The sequence below is a fragment of the Coturnix japonica genome, chromosome 4 (genome assembly GCF_054131305.1).
Source record: "Coturnix japonica strain WE chromosome 4, WE-NBRP24, whole genome shotgun sequence".
Lineage (NCBI taxonomy): Eukaryota > Metazoa > Chordata > Aves > Galliformes > Phasianidae > Coturnix > Coturnix japonica.
Window position 1 is genome coordinate 33,985,383 of NC_140666.1, and position 22,732 is coordinate 34,008,114.

At 39.8% G+C, this 22,732-nt stretch overlaps 1 protein-coding gene across 4 annotated transcripts in view; it reads right to left on the reverse strand.

Annotated features, from left to right (window-relative positions):
• Nucleotides 1–1,730: 1,730 nt before the first annotated feature.
• Nucleotides 1,731–22,732, reverse strand: part of SLC7A11 (solute carrier family 7 member 11) — a 58,843-nt gene continuing 37,841 nt past the window's right edge. For 3 of the 4 annotated variants that reach the window (XM_085544924.1, XM_085544925.1, XM_015861084.3), the window contains 6 exons: nt 15,897–16,020; nt 14,624–14,727; nt 14,027–14,123; nt 10,953–11,102; nt 9,046–9,223; nt 1,731–4,143 (listed from right to left, as the gene is read on the reverse strand). In XM_085544924.1, the coding sequence (XP_085401050.1) occupies nt 4,076–4,143; nt 9,046–9,223; nt 10,953–11,102; nt 14,027–14,123; nt 14,624–14,727; nt 15,897–16,020 (721 nt within the window). In that variant the 3' untranslated portion in view covers nt 1,731–4,075. Of the gene's footprint in view, nt 4,144–9,045; nt 9,224–10,952; nt 11,103–11,752; nt 11,882–14,026; nt 14,124–14,623; nt 14,728–15,896; nt 16,021–22,732 lie in introns of those variants that run through there. The other variant, XR_004307049.2, reaches the window with a different exon arrangement.

The following is a 22,732-nucleotide window of genomic DNA, read 5'->3' on the forward strand; positions in this document are numbered from 1 at the left end:
GGTGTGTCAATTGTAGTCCTGCTCCCCAGCAGTTCCTTTGCAAAAGACAATAGCAGAAATCAAATTACACATGGACTAACATGTAGGGATAAAAGAAAAAGGAAAAGGAAAAGGAAAAAAGAGAAAAACTAAAGGCTTCTGAACACCAACAAGAAATTCAGCACCAGTTTGCCATGTCCCAGCAAGTCAGCAGGAGGCATTTCATGCAAGTAATCTGCAGAGGAGAGCTCCTGTGGGAGCACAGGGGAATCCATACCCTGCCCCCTACTCATGGCAGCAAGCAGAAAGATCTACAGTTGGTTTTCTAATACCATGATAAAACTATCTGAATTCTGGAATTTGTCTGATGCTTGAAGCATTTTACGTTACCTGGGAGAAGACGCCAAGCCTCACCTTGCCACAAACTCCTTTCAGGCAGTCATAGAGAGCAATAGGGTCACCCCTGAGCCTCCTCTCCTCCAGAATGACCAATCCCAGCTCCCTCCGCTACTTCTTATAAGACTTGTGCTCCAGACCCTTCAGCAGCTTCATTGCCTTTCTCTGAACAAGCTCCAAGGCCATCGCAACTTTCTTGTAGTGAGGGACCCATGAGATGCATCTTAGGTCTCAGCAGAGGACACATCATGATCTGTGACAGCTCAGTTTTCTCAAGCTTGTCTCTCCCTAAGCGAGCTTAGCCCTTAATTTATTATGATCAAATGCATACTTATATCAAATCAGATTAAATCCCTTTTTTTACAGTGTGTTAGCATTAAAAGGCACCATCCGATATACACAAATGAGAGCAAAAGTAAGCAACAATATCTGTATAAAGTGAAAAATGCACCAAAAATTCAATAAAAGACAGGAAAGTTGTTTCGCAAACACACACAAACACATCTAGGAGATAACAGATGTGTGAGAAGTTTATAAACTGGTACCTGCCCAATAACCTCACGAAAGACAAGGCAGTCTCCAGGGTGGGACACAGGTCTTGTAGCAGGAAGAGAAGGAGGGCACATTGCACCCACATCATACTGTGGGCAGGCTGCAGGGGCCAGAGCAGGGCGTGCTGATGTGATCATGCCTCAGGCCACACAGCAGGCTGAATCAGGAGGACCAAAGTTAGGTCAGGGTTTCTGTGTCTTCAAATGCTGACCTGTTTCTCTCAGAGATATATTAAACCTCAGATGTATTCTCTACTTGCATAAAGTGTTCGTTTCCACTGCTTTTGGTGCAATGAAAAAAATAAGAGCAGCACCCACATAAAACAAAGAAAGAAATGGTTTTACAAAGCCCAGTGGATTAATAGTTGTATGGGCAAGAAAAAACAGCAAAACATTTAAGGATCTTTAAATTCTTCACAGAGCACTCTCATCAGCATGATCACCTCAGGCCCTAATAAGAAAAACATATATATAATTTATCTATTATCCTAGAAGAAATTCCTTTATGAGACTGAAGAGAATGCTTTCAAAAGTCTTAAAAAACAACTCCACATCTTTTATATATATATATATTTAAAAAATCTTTTTATCTTTTATATATATTTTTATATATATGTATATATATATATATGTATGTATGCATTGTTACCTGTATTCTCTCCTTTTGTGATGACACGCATCATTTCCACGCATAATAAAAGTCTTCAGTACTGACTTTTATAACACAATGGAGATCAGATTAGAACATTATATGGTGATTGTGGATGCTAAAGAAGCTAAAATAGAATTTAGAATCAAAAGGCATTTTCAAAAAAAAAAAAAAAAAATTTTTTTATTTTTCAGGCAACATTTTTTCTCCCAAAATATACATCTTCACAAACAATAAGTCAAAGGAGCTCTCTCAGGACAAATTAATCCCTTAGATGAACAGAAAATACAGTAAAATACAGTCATTGGGTCAGACTTCAGAAACATTCCTAAACTTTAAAGTCCACAATGGCAAAAACAACAGAAATAAAGTAACATTCAGTTACACTTACAGAGCCATTATTTCTACAAGTTAACACTGGCTATGCCTAAATCTTCAAGTAATAGGGCACAACAGGAGTGAATACATGGAGTTAAACAACTGATGTGGAAGCCCTGCTGCCCAGAGTATCAGTGTGAAGGAGGCTTTGCTCTGGTGGGATTCCACAAGCAAGGAATGTGATAGCCCTGCTCCTGGAAGGCAAAAAGCCTTTGGTTCCATGAGAAATGGATGGATATGGTGTACACCTAAGGTGCTCCACGCTGACACAGGCCAAAACGTGGGGGACTGGGATGGGCAGGAGATGGCCTCAAAATCCTACTTCTGCCCCATGTGTAAATACCAACTAAATGCATGCACTGTCAGCACAAAAATCTAGCTCAAAATGTTTGCCTAAAATAAGTTTCAAATAACACTTAAGTTACCGTAAACAGCAAATACTTAAAAATAGTTTGGAGAATGTTCTCTCTCTTAAATTACCACTCTTCTAGATCATCAGTTATTCCCATTACCCTACTTCAATGAAATTCCACTATAGAAATACAAGAAAGAAAAACATTTAGGAATTTAAGATATTTTACTGTACACCCTTAAAATGGTAAATATTCTGGATATATACAACACGCGTACAAAATACAGTCTCCCTTTACTGTAGTGGTCCAGCTATTAGTTGTGCTTTCCTCCCTATTCAGGAAGTCTAATGTTGCTTAGTTCCATAAGTTTTCATGAAACATAAGATTTGCTAATAGCAAACAGCTCAGAAAGTAGTGCATTCAATGTTTAAGCATTATATTCTTAACAGAGAATATTCTTAACAAACAATAGTCTTAAGGTTGAGTAGTCTCTGATTAATTATATAAAACTGAATTTTTAAGCATTAAAAAATTCCTTATCCACATTTTTTTGTTTTTAAAGGGAAAAATTTCAGCTCATATTCGAGCCAATTCTCAGATCAAACATCATTCTGAAGGTGAAACTTCAGTTTAGTTTGATTTTATCAGTTCTGATAGCTTTTCTCTGTTTCAGCAGAGATAAAACCAGGAAGAAGATGGCAAAGCACCTGTTCCTGGGTGTTTCAAAGCCCAATTAATTGGAGTGTGCTTGAATAAAAAACCCACAGATTAGGTGTGTTCCCAATTCAAATCAACAAATCTGTTATAGCTTGCCTTACACCTTACTCATAAAACAGTACTGCATTTATTGCTGTATCTATACAAAATTCCCACAGATTATAAACCCAGTGACCATTATTCATTTGCTGCCCACAAGTAATTATCTAAACCTCTAAAATCATGTTTGCCTGACTGATAAATGCAGGTTTGTATGCTTCCAGATAGAAAATACTCATATACCAATGGAGATTGGATTCAAATACCGATTTGAAAGTAATTACTCTGTTGTTGTATTTCCCATACACACACAAAGAAATATTGGCAAAAATAATCATAATCTCCTGACTGGTAGAAACTGGAACATGTATGAAATTACTGTCCCTAGGCTGAAATCCACCTGTCCCGCTGGTAGAAATACTAATTCTCAGAAGATGCTTTTATATGTTATGTTGTACCTTGATCTTGCTACCACAAACACAGTAGAAACCACTGTATTTCTGCATCAATGCACTGGTGCTCCAAGCAAGACATAAGTAAATTAGGGCTGCCAAACAGAGGGAGAGGAAGAACATTATTAAGTGATACTCAGCAGCTTTATCTCCCCCTTTCCCTAGTGAGAGTAGGTTCTTCAGGACAGCAAGTAGGATACGTTCTTCACAATACACCTGACTACTATTTACACAATGCTTAAACTTATTTTCAGTGACAATGCAGCAAAAATCCTTGCTTGAAGAACCTATGTTTCATTAAAACGTAACACTAACAAAAATAGTAAAGACCCCTTATGGCACAAGTTCTTGCTCTCTGCATATAAACCAACCACATTAAAAAAAAAAGATTGCAACATCATAAAATACAGTTCTGGTAACTGACACACTCAGTATCCATCTCAACTGTGATTTGTTCCTCCATTTTGCAGAGCACTAGGAGGAGGAAGACATCTCTGCAAGCTCTTCCTCAGTTTGAAATGAAACATCAAGCCAAAGGCTGCAATTTCGGGTAGATGCAGATCATGATTTCTGGTCCTCCTCTGACGGGACAACTTCCAAGAGGATTTGCAATGCTTCGGTTACAGTGTCTGAAAAAACAAAAGCATACACGTGGGAGATTTTTTGGATGGATGGAGAAGGAAAAAGCAGCCAGGAAAACTATCTCATCTGCTACACAGCCTGCTTGCAGATAGTGTTCATGAGTTACATATACCTGGTGCACATATCATTTAAATGCCTGGCTTATTTTATTGTCTTTTTAACTATGTGTTCTTTTCCTCTCATCTAATGATATTTATATAAAATAACAACAGAAGGGTATATAGGTATACACTTGTTCAATAAAGGTATGCATGCATTTAAGGACTACCATAAAACATGACTGCTCTCCGCAACTGCTTAGTTTTAACACCATTGTAATGTTAAAATAAAACTCTGGAAGGGTTCAAACAAGTTAATTCAGCTGTGCCAAGTTCTGCCTAACCAAAAAAGGAAACAATACTAAGAAACAGAGGAAGAAAGAAAACGATTATAATGCTTCACAGATCTAAGAATGTCACACGTACAAAGAAACTTTACATTCTTGGTCACCACGGACATATTTCCATCCTGTGTATTTACAGGTTTCCTTTTTAAAGAACTGATTCATAAATGGCATAGTTCATTTATATACTGAAGAGTAAAAGAGCATTCTTTTACCACTTCTTTGTCTTTTTTCTTTCATTTTCAGCAACACATTTTCAGCTAGCAGGATTTATTTTGAGAGAAAGTTCTTGTTTCCCTGTCTAGTACTATGTGTCAGCATCTACACCAATCCAGACTGAGAAGGGTAAAGCAGTGCAGCTCTCAGAAGACATGAACCAGAACTGCTTTCCTGCTTTGCTGTCTAACAGCCTCTGCCATATTCTGCTCTTCCCTCTGGAGGTCAGCAGCACAGTGCAAAGCCAGTGTGCCCTCAGACTACACATTGATGGAGTCAGAGAGGCTGAGATTCAACAGGGACTGCATTTTCTTCCATCTCCCTCCCTTCCAGCAGCATGGACTTCAGATCTGGGCTGTATGGATTTAGGGTGAAGGGTAGGAGAGCCAGCAGTGGGAAGCCTGCAGGGGTTTGCCCTGGTTGGTCCACTCCTTCCAGGGTGGAAGATGAGCAAGGAGTAAGAAGAAAGAGACTTTCTGTCAAGCTGAGCTGAGGTGTAACCGTTCTTGGAGAAAGGGCACAGCAGCAGAGAGAGAGCCAAGGCACCTCGAGAGCTGTCTGGGACATCAATATCCTGTTAGACTAACCAGGCACAGCAACATGCAGCCAGGCCTTGCCCTCCCTATGGTGGGAGGCAGCCTCCCCTCTTCTACCTCCATGCAGTAGTAGCAAATGGAGAAGCAATCACACAAGCATGGGGGTGAGGGGTTTGAGTTGCTTGTTTGGCTGGTTTTGTTTGCACTATACACAAGGTAAGACAGTGTAAGAACATTTCATTCTGTCATCAGTCTGTATTTGGATTAAGCAGTACCTGGACTCACACGACCACCTTTCCATTTGTAATGAGACAAAGAACCATCAGTAAAGACACATTTTGTTTCTACTTTCAACCCTTATTTCACATTTCAAGTGTAGAAGTCACTGTGAATAAGGGCCAACAGCCTTTACCAAAAGAAAAAGCCCTTAGCTGGTAGCTCTGTGAGTGCCACATATTGCTTGGAAGGGTAAAGAAAGCAGTTATTTTTTGCATATTTATAAGACCAGACATATGATCTGCAGCAACATATACTGAGTAAATTTCCTGTGGATCATAGCATCACATGCTCAGAGAAGAGAACAATGTATGATACTGTGTCCTGAGTGAGAAAGCATCATCCTCTGGTGTTTGTACATAATCCCAAAGGAGACATTTTGTTATATAAACAATCTCTTTTCTAGTGTGGGCTCAGGCTATGAAGAAAGCAGCATTCAGCTTTTAAAGACCTTCCAATTCAATCCACTGTAAAGAAATAAAGCATGATTCTATGGTTGGGTTTTCAACTGAGAAGTCCAACTGGAAGAGTCCTGGTGCTGGTGCCGCATCCTTTTTACACATTCATCTGCTTCAAAGGATTTGCTAGACTTGACTTTTTTTCATTTTCACATTAGTTCTACAAAAAGCAAGCAAGCAGAGGTCAAATGAAACCTGTACTAGCTGAAAATTATTTGTCCCAGAACATTTGGTACTACAGCAAACTTCCTTTGGAAAAGAACAAAATGTTACTCCCACTGCAAACTACCACCCCGACCCTATTAACCTCTCCAACTGTGAAGCAATCTTTTGTTCAATACAGTAATTTGGTAAAGTGAATAGGCAATGTAAATGCCATTAAGGACAGTCAAAATGTGCTTATCCAAAGAACAAAGATGTTCAGTCTTGGAGGGGATTTCTTGGGTAATGCGTACTCATCTTCAGGCTCAGTATTTGAACTCACTACTCCCGACAGTTCAACATCCCTCTCCTCTAATCATTAAAAAAAACTATATTGAATATCCAGACAAATCTTATGTGGGGATGGTTTGTACCTCTGGGATCTTGCAGCATTTTTCAAGGCATGTCTGGGGAGATGAGCAAGTGACATTCACCCCATCAAGGTGACTGCAAATGGGCAGAAAGAGACCCATGCCACTGGCACACTGGGCACAGCTTTGCCAGCAGGACACTGTGCCCCAACCAACCAGCTCCAACCTCCAGCAGTTCTGCACAGAATGCTCCACTCAAGTCTAAATACACTAAATCTATTGCATTTTCCTTTTCCTTGTCTGGAAAAATCAGTTATCTTCTCAAAGACAGCTACCCAGCTGATCTGGCAAAAATCTGCCTTTGGTGAATTGCAATCAATTTTTTCACAGTGTCCACTTATACGGTGTCCAGAATTACTCTTTCATGCCTAAACTCATCTAATACATATGGTTTCAAAGCAGGAATAACAATCTCTCAGCTGTGCCATGACTATTCCTTCCTGTATCTCACAGAGGTACCTTAAGTGAATTCATCCTCATTCAGTGCCTTTGAAAAACGCTCTCAGGCTATACAGAGAAGCATCCTTAGCTTTTAGAAAGTCATGCCAGTTTAATAATGACTCCATGCTGAATGTTGATTGCTTACTCTGAGAGGTAAAAAAAAAAAAGAAAAAAGAAAAAAATCTTTATATTTAACAAGAAAATCACCTCTCCACTCCACCTAAAAACTGTCAACATCACTTTTCTGTCATTACTGTTGTTATTTTGGGAATAATAATTGCAGAGCAAACAAGCTGTTTCACCCACCGCCTGGCACCCGCTGCTCTCCCCCCTGAGCCAGCACACTGTGTCCACACACATTACACAGGCACCTGGCCTTCCTTCTAGGAGGAGAATTTTCTGTTATCTGAAAAGCTAGAAGATTTACCTTCATTGTCACAGCTGGCAGAATGAGCTCCACATACACCCAGACTACCTTAAAGAGAACATTTTTTCTCTCATCCAAGTAACGTGGTTCAACACTGGCATCCTGTGGCCAGAGATTCAAGCGACTATATTCCAAAACCTCCGAGTCTTCACAGAAAATGCTAAAAATCTCCAGTATATGATAAGAGAAAATCTCCAAGTTCCTAAATGTCTATTTGTCTGAGAAATTACAGACAAACAACTATTTAATAGAATGCCTTTTTGCACACAATTATTTTCATTTGCACTGGAATTTTCTACTCAGTCCCGGTGTATTTCATGTAATTTACAACTTTCCTGATATAAAATTAAGTAGAGCAGAAACCGATAGCCTTAAACTAACACCTTCTTAATGTAAATTTTTTCTGCTTTATTGTCTATGGATTTCCCAGAATGAATTGAAAAATTCATAGATTTTACAACAGATGAGATATAAATACAAAGACTACATTTTTATTATCTATGCACATATAAAAACATGAATAATAGGTTATAGTGCAATACATATAAATACCGAGATACTCTTACTGTGAGCATATTGTTTTAAAGCGTCTTTTAACAGTGCAGCACAAAAGGCAATACAGATTTTCAGTTCACCACCTATATTATAGGACAGTATACACAACAAAGTATATACACAAACTATTTGTAGCTGAAATTTTTCAGGGGCTGAGTTTTCTGTTTTGCAGCAGAGATTTTCTTTTAGTTTCATTTCTCCCATCTCTCAAGTATTTTGCCTATTTTCTTAATTTATTTTTTGAAAATTACCCACATTTTTCCAACTTCCTCTCATGTTCAGTGAGAAAAGAAGAAAATAATAAATGACAATGATTTCTTTCTAGTAGAAATGTTCCAAATAACCCTTCTCAAGCATACCAGAACTTTCACAAATGCTTTTATAAACATTCAGAAATGGCACAGAAATGATTATTTGTGTATTTTACATGTCACTTGGGAAGTTGTTTGTCACAAAGCACAGAAACCATTTCCACAGAGGTGTGTCAGGTTTGGTAAATTTTCCCTCATTGGGGAAATTCCCTTGGTTGGAAGCCATCCTCAAGGACAATACACCCCCACCAAATCTGACAAAGCCTGTCCTATTTCCCTACATTCCTCAGTGGTACACAGATGTGTTGTGCCAACAGTGAGTAACAAGCCCATCCTGCCATCACAACTGTGACATTTCCAAACCAATTCTGCTACAAGTGAGATACTGTCTCTAACGGAGTAGAAGAGAGGGAGATTGAATTTAAAAGGAATCACGTGGTTGTAGGGGCAAGAAGGGGAAAAGGAAGCAGGAAGAGAAGCATGCAGACGTTTGAAGTCACTTTCTTTGGCTGAAGAATAGGCTTGCTGTAAACATCTCTGTTTAGTTAGCTGACATTGATTGTAACCAACGCTACAGCATATTCCACAAAGAAACTTGCATTGTCATGCCCGGAGCAGAGCAGCCAAGGGAATCGATAGCAAGGATTTCACAACACCCAGAGCCCTCAGAAAGTTCTAGAGTCAGATCAAGGAGGGAAGCCCCCTGGGGACTTACCTAAGAGCTTTCTGAACCACTTTGGTTTCTTGTCCCATACAATAAAGAGGTAGTAGGCAGGAACTCCCGTCAGGGTTATTGCGAATCCAATCCCTGTATTGACTGGATCGGAGTAAAGTGACAGTGCAACCATGAAGAGGCAGGTGAAGGAAAACAATGCTGGAATAAACAGAGGCACCTGGAATACAAAGAATCATTACTTGGCACTGACCTTGCTGTTGAATGATAATGGCATTTAATGTTCCATGAAATGTAAACCAGATAAAACTCAGCAGTACAGGATAGTCCTGGAGAAATGCAGGTTTCTAGAAGAGGCACGCAAAATGCCAGAGACTGCAGGAACCAAGCTAAGCCAAGTGCTACGCAGTAAGCACCACAGAAGTCTTTTAATTACACACTAAAACACTAGAGTGTTTTATGCCCTTTAAAATGTAAGGGTTGTAAATATGTTACATTACAAAATTCCTTTCTCTAATCCTCCAGTAGATAAGTAAGCAGCACTAACTGCAGTAAAGATTTCCTCTTTGATAATTACCTATTAGAAAACATTTTAAAACACAACACGGAGCTCAAGCCACCTTTTAAAACTATTAAGAAGATATTGATTTTCTTCCTAAGGTAAAAATCAAAATCTGGCAGGAAGAGAGCAAGTTAAACACCCATTTGACTACTGATAAAGATATCTGATACCATTATGAAACTGATAGCTTCTGGAAAAGCACTTTTCTGACAATATGACCAGTAGCATTGTCAGTGTCACTGTTGAAAGGATGAAAAAATAGCAATATCAGATTCATTCTCTCAATTTTAAAGAATGCTACCACAATCACTACGTTACCACCTCCCTGTGCCATGGCTTGTGAAATGTTTGGTGCAATGGAGAATTGGAGAATTCCCCTGGAGACTATTTTCTTCTTTTCATGCCTTGAAACATTACTGTTCCTCTTTTCTGTACTGTCAAAGCACTTTTTTTAATCAAAGCAAAATGGGCTGTGCTGTTGACCTTCTTATTTGCTGTTATGCCTGCGAGAACGCAACAGTGCACATTCTGAGTTCTTCATAAAATAGATTTCTTAGGAATACATAAATAGGGCTAGAATCCTCCACATTTTTCATCACGTTACCTTTCCGTACACATAATAGGAAAACTCACTCTGTGAGATGTTAAATGAAACAAGATCAGCGACAGAACTAAGTTCTAAGAACTAAGTTCAGTGGGCCAAACTATTGTTATTTACTTTCTGGTTTTACAGTAACAGTGCATGCAAACCACTCGTGAGTTCAAAAAATGAGTAAAAAATTTTCTCCTAATCTCTAACCTAAACCTCCCCTGCCTTAGTTTCAAAACCATTCCCCCTCATCCTATCACTAGCCACCCTTGTAAACAGCCATTCCCCTTCCTGTTCAAATGCTCCCTTCAAGTACTGGAAGACCACAATGAGGTCCCGCCAGAGCCTTCTCTTCTCTAAGATAAATAAGCCCAGTTCCCTCAACCTTTCCTCATAGGAGAGGTGCTTCAGCCCAGCTCCAGCTACACCAGACTGGAGATATTTTCACACAACTTGGCAGAGCATAGTGACCTTAGCTTGCCTCACACTGCTTCAACACAACAGGCAAAACTGAGCAAACAGCTTGCCTTTTGCACAGCAAGCTCAATCGCTCCCCTACAGCCACCAGGGAATTAATAAAAATTGTCTTTCAGAAGAGAGCTCAGCCAGGATAGCACTGGATAACTTGAAGGAAAACACGAGGAGACTCTTCAATGTAAAAGACTATTTTCTATTAAATCCTGTTTTTTTCTTAAAATAGCCTAACTTTTTACATCAGCAAATGCTGCTTTGCTATCTGACTAGACAATAGATACAGGGGAGAAAAATTCATGTAGAACAGCATAGAGAGAAGGTTACCTTGAAAGGACGAGGCATATCAGGGCGTTTATATCTGAGATAAATCAAGCCAGCAACTACCAGTCCAATAAAAAGCCACCTGGCAAAACTGAGGAAATTCAGGAGACTGTAGAGATCCCCACTGAATAACATTATCATTGTGAGAGGGTGCTGCAAAAGAAATTCAGAGTGTAAGAGGCTTTTAATGGTTTGATCTCTGTTATTTTATAGCAGTGATGCCATGATCTCCATCGGCATGGAGAGAAGCAACACAGTCTTATCCAGAGATACATGAGGGCCACAGCCTTCAAGCAAGCCAGCTCATGTAACCAGATGTTTGATCAATTTCTACCAGTCCCCTCGGATCATGTTTAATCAATATTTGCTACCCTGGCTTACCACATGTGAGCCATACACACCTGTCCCCAGTGACCCAGACAGATAGACAGGCACCACAACACATGTGCATCCTGTGCTTTGTTCTCACAGGACCTGCCCACCACTCCTCTGCTTGCTCGTGACAAAGGGAGCATATCAGAGGTTGGCTACAGAGTATGGGATGGTGGCTGGGCACACCAGGCTGACACCAGCTTGTACCAGCAGCATGCCCTGTGGGCTTGAGGGATGTAGACTTACTGCACATTGGAAATACAAACATTTCTAAGCAAAGATAAGCAATTAGCTGTCACTCAAGAGGTTGCTGAACAGTAAAAAGGGAAAACAACAGTAAAATAAATACAATTCTTCACTAAATGGGTGTTTTGAGGTATAAGGTGTCTGCGAGATGGGTGAAAGCTTAAGCATAAATCAGAGTGTTGTACCTGGGGTTAGATGATTAGTGTAGGCTACATGGATCTGCTTCAGCGTTATCTCTGGACAAAAGCAGAATATCTGTAGCTTGGACCAACTATAAAGGGTAGTCCACACTTCCCATATGAGACACTCTATACCTGCAATGACACAGCCCTTGCATTTGGGAATGAAGGCACCTGCAAGCATCACTATTGTGCAATTCTTCAGAAAAAGACAATGTCCCAGTGGTGACAGTCCCTCGAGAATTATAACAAGGCAACAGGTGAAATGCAGATCTCTAAATATTTAGCTAGTCTAAATCTTTGTATAAAGAACATTTGCATTAGAGATCTAGAGTCACAGCCCCTCTTTACGTTTTTGTTTGTTTGTTTGGTTGGTTGGTTTTGTTGTTTTTTGTTGTTTTTTTTTTCTTTTTTTTTTCTTTTTCTTTTTCTCTTTTTTTAAGCAATGAGTACTGTGTGGATTTGAATCAGAAGGATCAATATTTCAAATATGGGTATCTGACTTCCAAACTCTAATGACTTACAAAGCACTTGGTTCTTTACTCATAGATATTAAGCAAACTTCTCTGTAAAGGTCAAAGGAAATTTTCCACTGAATTATACTGGGCCAGAATTCTGCTATATAGACTCAGTCCCTAGAAGAAATCTCAGTTATGGGAGTGATATTGCAACAATGAGCCACAGCCAGTGAAAGAGAGCTAAGAGAAACAAAACCATACTGTATGGTTTCTTGGAATTGTCACATACACATCCACCAAATATCAGGAGATACAAATAATATGCAAATTTCTTAATTCCTAAATGTTTTGTTTTTTGGGGTTTTTTTTGTTTTTTTTTTCAGGCCTCAAACACTGAACATGCTCATTTACTCAGTTTCTCCTCAAGATCCCTTCCCTTTCGTACAGCATGTAGAACTTGTAAGGAGAAATAAAAGAAGAAAATGCTTAACTGCAGACTACTGACACAGAATATATCCTGCATCTACTCTGAGGCAAGAGAAACACAATCCTTGAATGAAAACCATCTTCATACGAGAATCTGACTTTTTTAAAGGAGACCAATGCACTAGTAATGGGACCAGATGCAAGAGAAGAAAACATTTTCAGGGGGAAAATATATATATATGTGTGTGTGTGTGTGTGTATGTGTGTACTTTAGTATATTTAGGGCATTTCATTCCACAGAAAAATTCAGTACAATTTACCTGATGATTATGAATATTTCAGCCCAAAGATATAAAATGCAAAGTAAACATTTAATTAAAATGAATTCCCTTAAAACTTTTCACTATAATTATGCTGTCTAGTTTTGCAAACTTGGATGCCTACAGCTACATGGGCATATATAAGATTCAATACTTCAGCTGGCACTTCAAAAGCGAGCTCAAGGCATGCCTTGCAAAAAAATGATTTAAATTCTAGTGCAAGCAACTGATCTTGCTTGCATAGACACATATGTACACACATCTCCTGCTGTAGTTAGAACTCCCCCAGATGCAGAGGTCTGTCCAAACACATTACAGTCAATGGGTCCCAAAAGAGTGGCTGAACACCCACAGCTACGAACAAGTCTGCAAGTTAAGTGGAAATCTATTTGGCACTATGCAAATTGGTGTGAAGTTTGTATTTTGACATTTTGTCCTAACAGTTTACTACACAAATTAGCCTGCAATGCAAACACATGGCCAACATTGAGCTCTGCCTCTATGTTAGAACACAGTAATAGTATTTCAACTATAATGCTGGTGCTTCTCCTCAGATGATTCACAGACTATTGCCCAGGCACACATACTCTCATTTTTTAATCACCACTACACCATGCTGATGAGGGTTTGCTTTCCATTATCGAAGTGCATAATTGTTTGCATTTTTCACTGTAAGGTGGTATAATGAGCTTTTAGGGTGCCCCCAGACGCTGGTGTTTAGCTGCACTTTCAGTGAAATGAAGACCTTTTTTTGTTTGTTTGTTTAACCAGAATTTGTCTCTCTGAAAAGGAGCTAGCTCATCTCTAGCACGTCCTTAGAAAAAAAGGGGCAATAAGACATGAATACTGTTCCAGCAAAAGGCAGTCAGGCGCTACCAACAAGATAGCAAGGAGGAGATGATAGAATAATAACAACTCCCAGATCTCATTCCTCTCTTTACTGTCCCCTGCCCTGCCCAAAGCCTGCATATACATTAATAAATGAGACTCAAGCAGTGCCCAAATTCTGTTTGAATCCTCCAGAGCAAGCCTGTAATATGAATTCTTGTGCAGGAACATTTGTTTGTATGATTTACCAAAACAATGACAGCTGGCAGAGGAGTGTGCTTGCGGACATGAATCATGGAGAGAATTTCCGGAAGGTGACCCTCACGGGAGGCAACGAAGAACATCCTGGTGGGAAATAAATGTGGACAGACTTTAAATGTGCTCATTACTGTGACAAGGCAAAGCAGCTCATGAAAGTCACACAACACAGAAGCACTTCTTAGGCTCGTTTGAGGTGTTCAGAATGAAAAGAGTAGCAAGAGAGGCCCATAAGCAGAAATCAAAGTAATCTCTGTTTGTGTCCCCCCATTATCTTACACTATGATCAGTGTTTAGAAGTAGTTAATGTTTTCCCTCCAATTTACCTCCTTCACATGAAACAAAACAGCCATTAATGAAGTGCAACACTCAAAGGGATCAGTTTCCAAACTGTTCAAAGGGTTTTAGCAATGATACTAAACTCAACAGGAGCAAAGTGAGGGGGGACAAAAACACACTTTATAAACTTTTCAGTCATTTTCAATTTCCTGCTAAAGGAATAAAGCCTTTTCTTCCTTCTACTTGCTTCCTTACTTTCAGTGTACATCCTATGCCTTTCACTTCCAGTAATATTAACATATGCTCACCTGGAGACTGCAAAAATGCCACCATTCATAGATCCAAAGCAGGAGAGAGCAACAAACACTGGTACAGCTAAAGAAAAGCTTCCCATTAATCGTTCAGCAAAGGTCTGTTGGAGGAGAGAAAAACATACTATGACTTTTCCCTCATAAAACATGAAAGCAATTTTACTTTATTAACAAATTATTAATAAGCATTTGAATTCTATTTATAACCCTCTTTGCGTCCCTCACTGAAACTTGTGCTGTACATTTGTGACTCCTCCCTCTCCAACACAAGCCTGCTGCAGATGAGGTCTTCCACTCTTTCTTCTGACTGTCCATGTTAGGCCTCCAGCTGAGGCAGTGCTGTTGACGTGGAATCAGACCTTGACTTTGTTGTGTCAGATCATTATGCCTCCAAAAAGAAGACTCACTCTGAACAGATCAGATTCTGATCTGCATAGCTTGTATTTTTTTCCACAGCCTTTTCCTTAGCTGATGCTACTCAACACTTTATTCCTCCCAGTCACACTTCGTTGTTCAAGGTCACTGAAAGAGCCTTACTTGGTGTTTGGGGCACCACAGGAGACCTGCACAATTTTCTGGAGATCTGCAAAATGTTTTTTTTTTCTAAATCTCCCAGGAGCTACTGAATTGGCCATTTTTTAAATGACACATCAATTGAAAAAGTCACAGGCTGTGTCACTACTGCAAAGTAAATGGAAATTTTTATTTCCTCATTCCAAGTTCGATATCATATATAAAAATCAGTGTCATCACAATTCAGCAAGACCAATCACAGCAGTATTTCCAAGCCAGGTGCCTTACAACTCGTTTCCAAATAAGCTCCAGTATTCACAGCAACCCCCTTACTAAGTACCCAGGATACAGGATGTGCAGAGACAGCGTTACTGCTTCTTGATACACTAAATAGGCTAGACCCCCCACTTTCTCAAGTATCTGTATTTTCTGCTTCCCAGGGGTTCAGCCCATGATTTAGTAAAAAATGTTATAGTTAAGTACATATTGGACAATTCAAGTCCTATTGACTTTGTTATATCAAGTAAATAGATATGGTCTAACATTATTATTATACATGCTATGACCTTAAATGCAATCCCACTCACCAGACAATAATCAACGTTCGCCTGGTTGCTACTCTATTGTGTAAGAGAGGAGTTATACAAAGCATGATTGGATGCAACCCACCCAACCTTTTTCCCCTTGGAAATAAGAGTATATGGACAAACAGAACTGCAGCAGGGATATAGCTTTGTATTTTTCTTCTGTAACTTACCACTGCTACAGCTTTTGAAAGCAGCAATTCCCCAGCACTGATTGTAGTGAAATAAGCCACGTTTGTTAACACATAGCCAACTGTGACGATAATCATTGAAATGCATATTGCGAGGGGTATGTTTCTGAAATACACAAGGTAGCTCATTATTTTGCAATCTGGTTGCTATCTCCTGAACATGAAACAAAAAAAAAACAAAACCAAAAACATAAGAAGCAGCCGCTAATGGTGGTGAATGTGCTTTTTGGTGATCCTGCAATACCATAATTAGAAACTACCAGTGAAAATAACACATCTAAACAAAACCATCTAGACAAAGTAAAGAGTTTCATGGCAAAGAGGGAGGAATCCTTTGGGGATCCCAAGAGGTCATTGTTCCATATCTCCCATATAAGATGAGTGGCACATTTTCTTTTCAGACTGAGCTCAATGGTAAAGCAGCAGGTCTTAATGCTGGAACCAGCAATAGCATGGATGACATGGACGGGGTGACCCAGCACTTTGCCTGTCAGGAGGGCAACTGCCGTGCCATTTCCAACAGGTGCCAAAGGTGGGCATTGCTTTCCAAACCTGGCAACACACTTAGGGGTGGTTTGATACCTTCCCCTGCATGCCAAGACATCCAGCACATCTGCCCTCACCTCCCTATGCAGTTCTTCCCTTGTACCCCTCACCACGCCTTTGTTCTCCCCATCATTTTTTCAGGGATACCTGAGAGTAGAGTGAGGTACAGAGATAGGAACAGCATGAATTTGTGCCATTCTGTACTACTTGTATCAATCAGCACAAAACCTCTGACATCTTAGCCAAAAACAAAAACAAAACAAAACAAAAAATCAATAGCACAAATGATAAATTCAAACTGATACAGAATACATCCTCACATTCAGCAAAATAGAAAAGCAGAGTTATATCTTTTTTAAAGAAGAAAAATGGAGGCATGAGCAAGTGCACTGTAGGTAAATGATCAGGTTAGGAAAACAAAGCTTTTTTTTTTGATGTTTAAAGCATACTTAAGTTTCTTTCCACTTAATGCCATCACTAGGCCAAGATGATATCTGTACGAATTCAGATCAGGAACCAACACCAGGTACTTTGATTCCAAGGCCATGGAGTGCAGTTTGAAAGACCCAGCACATGCATTTCACCAGACTTGAGCTGAGAGCTGCTGCCTCACAGACAGTTCACTTTGGCTACCTATTCCAAGAAGCTGAAGAGATGTTAAGGCTGCTACAACTAGCAGACTTTGCTATGAAGGTCATCTGACCAGCTAGAAGTAGGAAGAGAAAGAAGTAGGAACTGTGGTATAACAGAAGTACAGTGCAAAAGGACTAGTGTATTTACCTAAAGGAGAAGGCAGTTTGAAAGCCAATACTAAGATGCATTATTTTCACTTTTTTTTTTTTTCCCCTAAAGAAACACAGCAGGGTCAAAATTTAATGATCCTCTTCACTCCTAGTCCTTACTTCTCAGAGAAACCCTTGCCATTAGTATGCCTGAATAAAGCTGGAAAAGAAGTTCTAAACTGAATATATAAATAAAGTGGGGTAGCATCACAGTTGCACATCATGCCCACCTTAGCAATCATGGTGCGAACCCCTGTAGCTAACCCAGTTACACAAGATCACGCTGTACTGCAGTATCAAATCTGGACAGACACAATATCAGTGCTACCTCAGGCCCATCCTCTCAGATAAAAAAGCTGGAAGGAATCAGTTTGTAACATATGCTCATTAATGGTGGACTAGGCCATGGCAAAGACCAGGATAGAAGTGTTTTATTGCCAGAAAAAAACACCAAGTTACCAACTCAAGAAATATTGCAGAACTGTGTGTTCATAACACAGCTGTGCAAAGTTTTTGTGGCTCAGCTGCCAGATATTCTGCAGCCGGCTTGGTTATATTTCTAACTTGATCTTAGTATAAATCAAATTAGATCTGCTTAGAATCTGATTCAAAGTAGGAATGCATGGTTTGAAGCCCCCTCAAAAAAGGCATTTTAATATCTTTTGCACCACAAATGCTTCAACCATGGTGCTGTTGAGTAGGTCAGCACTCATTCCAGCCTTAAAATGTGCTTCTAACCAAAACCAGAAAATTTGCACTATTTTCACAAATATCATTTGAATTACTGAAGCACACTGTGTCAAACTTAAGAAACTGTCTTTGTCTATTATAACCAGCTCCAAAATCCAGCCGCCATACTTTCTTCTGACTTAAATCCCAGCCTCACTTCCTCAAATATAAAATAGCAGTGCAAAAAAGCCACTTGCTTCCAAATACAAACATTCCCAGCACAGAGTCCTGCCTCACGATTCTGAGGAGCACTACCGGATGCTGACAGTAACCACAGCAACAAAAAATCCGCAATAAAAATAAAAATAAAAAAATAAAACATTGAGAAGAAAAAGTAAAGCAGAATAACAAAGCAAGCCTGAAGTACTCAGCTCATTAAGAAGCCCAGAAATCCCAACTCATGCCTGGAGCAGCACAAGGAGTGTTGCTGCTTGCAAGTTTCTGAGCAAAGCATGCTCAGGTTGTGGCTCTATTTGTCCCCTGGCATGAGTGCCTCTGGGAGGGATGCAGCACATTTGCACACAGCCAGCCCAGGGCTGCTTGGAAGCTGCCCTCCATGACAGATTTCAGGAAAGTTAAAGGTCATGTTCAGGACTTCAGGAGTGAGGCTTATAGCATGCCTTGCTTCTCGGTGACACTTCAGATTTATACTTGGTTCTTGACTCATCTGAAGACACAGAGAGAGGTGCAAACCCTTTGCATTGCTGTTAAGTGACAGCTCTGACCACACTTTCCTATCCTTCCAATTCAAGAAGCACTTCCCAGTCTGCAGCAGGATACCATCAAACTTACTGCTGTCAACTACAGGTACTACACTGTACGTTAACTGTTATGCCAGAAGATCACTGTATAGGTTTTCTAGTATTTTATCTGCTCTCCTAGGCTTCCAAATCCTCTTCGAAATCAGGAAAAATCAGACCCAAGTCTATTCTCCATTAAATTACCTCCAGCTATATAGATTTCACCTTTTCAGTTCTCTGTCATATGAACCAAATGCAACACAAGCTGTTAGCAAGCCAGTAAGTCACATTTCTTATACACTGCGAATTCATTACTGTCATATGGGTAGACAACAGTTTTGGACTAGAGTGAGTTAGGAAATTCAAGGAAGAAAGTATTTCTCACTTTCGAATGAAGTTTTTCATTCATTGAAGCTGAAAGTCTTGACAGGAAACTGAACCATTTCAGTATGACATTTCTTTGGAAAAAAAGTCTTAGAGCCAGGACAAATTCTTGTCCAACTCAGACACACCTCAGGATGGCCTATGGCTTAAAAACCACAGCATTATGCTCAGACATGGAAGACTGACATATTTGTTTTGTACAAAGCTGACCCAGGACTTGAACTTGCACTGAAGTGTTCGCTGGGTACTGCAGGGCAGCGTTTTCCTTTTGCATTTCATCTCAGAGTAAAATCTCAATGCATTTCAAAATCAAGAGAAATCATTCTCAAGGTAGCTGTTTTTCTGAGTAGAACTTCAAGTGTGGATGCCTTGGAACTGGCCTGTGCGTTAGCACCAAAATGGCATTCAGGCATGCTGCTTCTCTGATACTTCAAAGAAGATCAGTATCAAAAGGAAGGAATTCTGGGGAGACCTGAGCAGGGAAAGTATTGACAACATCACTAGAAGTCTTTTTCAAATGAAACGAGGTTTAGATAGTGAAGGAAGTTTTTAAATGGTAATTAAAACTGAATTGAATCTCTACACATTTTTAGATTCACCACCCCCTAGCGACTATTCAAAGCCAAATCTTCCCTTCCTCCCCTACATACAAAGTAATTGTGATGAAGGATCATGACAGTTTAAGCACAGGTCACATCTACCTTTTGCTCCCCAGAACAAAAGTCACAGAGGTGTCTACTATCACAAAGAAATGTAGTATCAGCAATACAACCAGTCCCACATGTGACTGTGCAGGGCTGAAACACATTGCAGTGTACTGCTGAGCTCTGCTCTGTGGCCTGGAAATAAATTCTCTCCTCAAGTCTGAAAAGGCCCCAGAGCCAGGGCACAGGTTCAGTCAATCAGGATATCCACTGCAGTTTGGGTTTGACCCTAGGTGTTGCAGAACTATAGATCTTCCGATAATCTACTCTGACACCACACCACCTCACACACATATTTTTGAGAGAAACACACAGGGAAGATTGAGTAAGAAGGAAAAATAAATAAATAAATAAAAGGTGGGGGGAAATAAAAAGAAATCGAAAGTGAGAACCTGGGGATAGGAAGAACAATGTCAATAAATCAGCTGAGGAACATTCCCAGAAGTTTACAGCTCATAGCTCAGCTTAATGACAAATTTTATAACAACAAACAGTAAGTGCTAAGAGCTGTGACCACTGCAGACTGATCTTTCTATGAAACGACAAGCACACCGCCAAAATATGCCCCACAGATTCAGCTGAGGTCACAAGTACCAAATACATTGTCACCACATCCTGTGCTGTTTAGAGGCCATGACAAAATCATTCCCCTGAATGCACTTTAAATTTCAGTTTTACAAATACTTGGTCTGAGGCGGCTGCCCTAGAGAAAAACTGCATTGATGGAACCCGATCAGAAAACATAAGTAAGAGGACCTAAACAAATGAAATAATTGCTGGTAAAGTTATATTAGATCAACTGCATCTTTACTGCACTGCGGTAATTGTGAATTTCTGTTGTATTTAAATGTAAAAGAAGAGTGGAGAAGTCCTAATTCTTTTGCATGGATTCCAGGAAGGGATTTGGTTTTCATGAGCACAAGCCTATATATTCTGTACTTCTTTAGTCAGAAATTTACAACCACGGGAATTTCAAGATCCTTCTCAAAAGTTCCCTTGTGCAATAATTTATTCACCATTTGCAATCTGTTAAGCAATTTTCCAATTGAACTGTTTCCAGATTTTGGCACTCCTAAAATCTAATCATCCATCGCACAGTCCATAGGGCCAAGGCTTGGTGGAATAAGTCACAAGTACATCCCAGTACTGGAAAAAAAAATAACCACATACGGTACAGAAGGCAGCAAAGAGAACCCTGGTGATTTAATGTTCCGAGGACTTCACTGCAAGAGAAGAAAGCATACAAACTTAGTAAATACTGTGTACCGGCACTGATCTGTATCTCCAAGCATTCCCAGGTGATCGTGAACAGTGGTGACTCTGAATCCTGTGCAACACAGCAGTAGGATCTGACACACGCTTACTTGCCTCTTTATGACAAAAGCAGTGCCTACAAGACATCCCATCACACTGAAGGGATCAAATGGTTCTCAACACATCAGTGTGGGGGGAAATTACAACCTCACATCTATCGGTTACAATAAATGGAGTAAAAGGAAGATGCAGAATATAAATAGAGGCCACCTCCCAGGACAGAATCAAAGGTAGGAATATAGAGGCAGAAAGTATGATATCATCACATCACATCTTGAGTCCACAAATCTGTAAAGGCTAACATGGTTCTTAGCAATTACTGGTTTTAGAAATAACTATTATTATTTTGTTTATTGAACCAAGCATTCTCCTCAACAGATCCCTGCATCTCTCCCTTTGCTGCCCCCCCAGCTTTCTGTTCCAGACTGGAAGTGCTGCCAATGGGCTTGCAGTGCAGCCACTATTAAATTATGTGACTTCTCTTTATCTTCTTTTGATTGCAATTTCCCAGGGGAGAAATGAAAAAGGAGAGAGTGGCTATTAGCAGCACTTTCGTTTCTGTTGCTGGGGTGCCAGTCGAAGGGCTTCCGTCTCCATTCTGATGCCCTGGTTCTGTACCTCTGACATCTGCAGAGATGCAGCAGCATGACATCGGGATAATAGAGTGAAGAATCAAGCTGCAGTCTGCATTTAAAACCCATCTCACTTTCTATCACCTTGCAAGAGAAGAAAAAGGTTTCTGCTGTGTCTAATTACTTGCTTTCTTCCTGGTGTTTGACTTCACAGGTTTGGATTATAATTGGTTACAGTTCATAAAAGGGGTCTTCTATGGCCAGCTGACTTTGAGAGGTCAAACTGTGATGTAAGTGTGCTGGGAAGGGCAGGAGATTTTATTAACTTCTCAGATGTTTTCAGTATCCCTTCCAGCAGGGTTTCCTAAAATGTGAATTAGCATAAATACTCTCTTGACTAAAACTTAATACCTAGAAAGGTACCGACTGCACAGACTAGCACTGTTTACCATAACATCTTATTCCAGCCAACCTGGTGACAGCCCTGGCTAATTAGCCTAAGGCTAATTGTTTCATTAGCAGTGTGATTTGTTTTTTTTAAACAGAGATTTGAATGTGGCTGCAGTCATATCACAAACCCACTCAGGCTATGGTGAGCCAAATCTCACCTGAGCATAGAAATCATTTATATCCAGGCCCAAGTCCTAACTTGCTAAGACAATGTCTTTTACAAAATAACTTTCTTTGAGGATCAGAACTGATTCATCTGAAACTTGGACCGCTAGCTAAGGAGACACTAGACATTCAGGCAGGATCCTGAGTCATTTCCTATGGAGTGGATAGCTCCTATTTGTCCCAAGGAAAACCAGTAAAATACAGCAGGTATTAAGGATAACAGCAAAATCCACAAAGGATTTTTGAGATTACAACACTAAGTATTAGATACACTGGCTCTGCTTTCCTATACACATTTCCTTCACAGCGAGCATTAGGTATTCTTAACCAAGGAATAAACACAAGAGGAGGAAAACAGAGCTGCTAACATGACAAGGAATGCAAGTAAAACAAGGCCTAAATTTTAAGAAATATACATCTGAAAGAAAATAA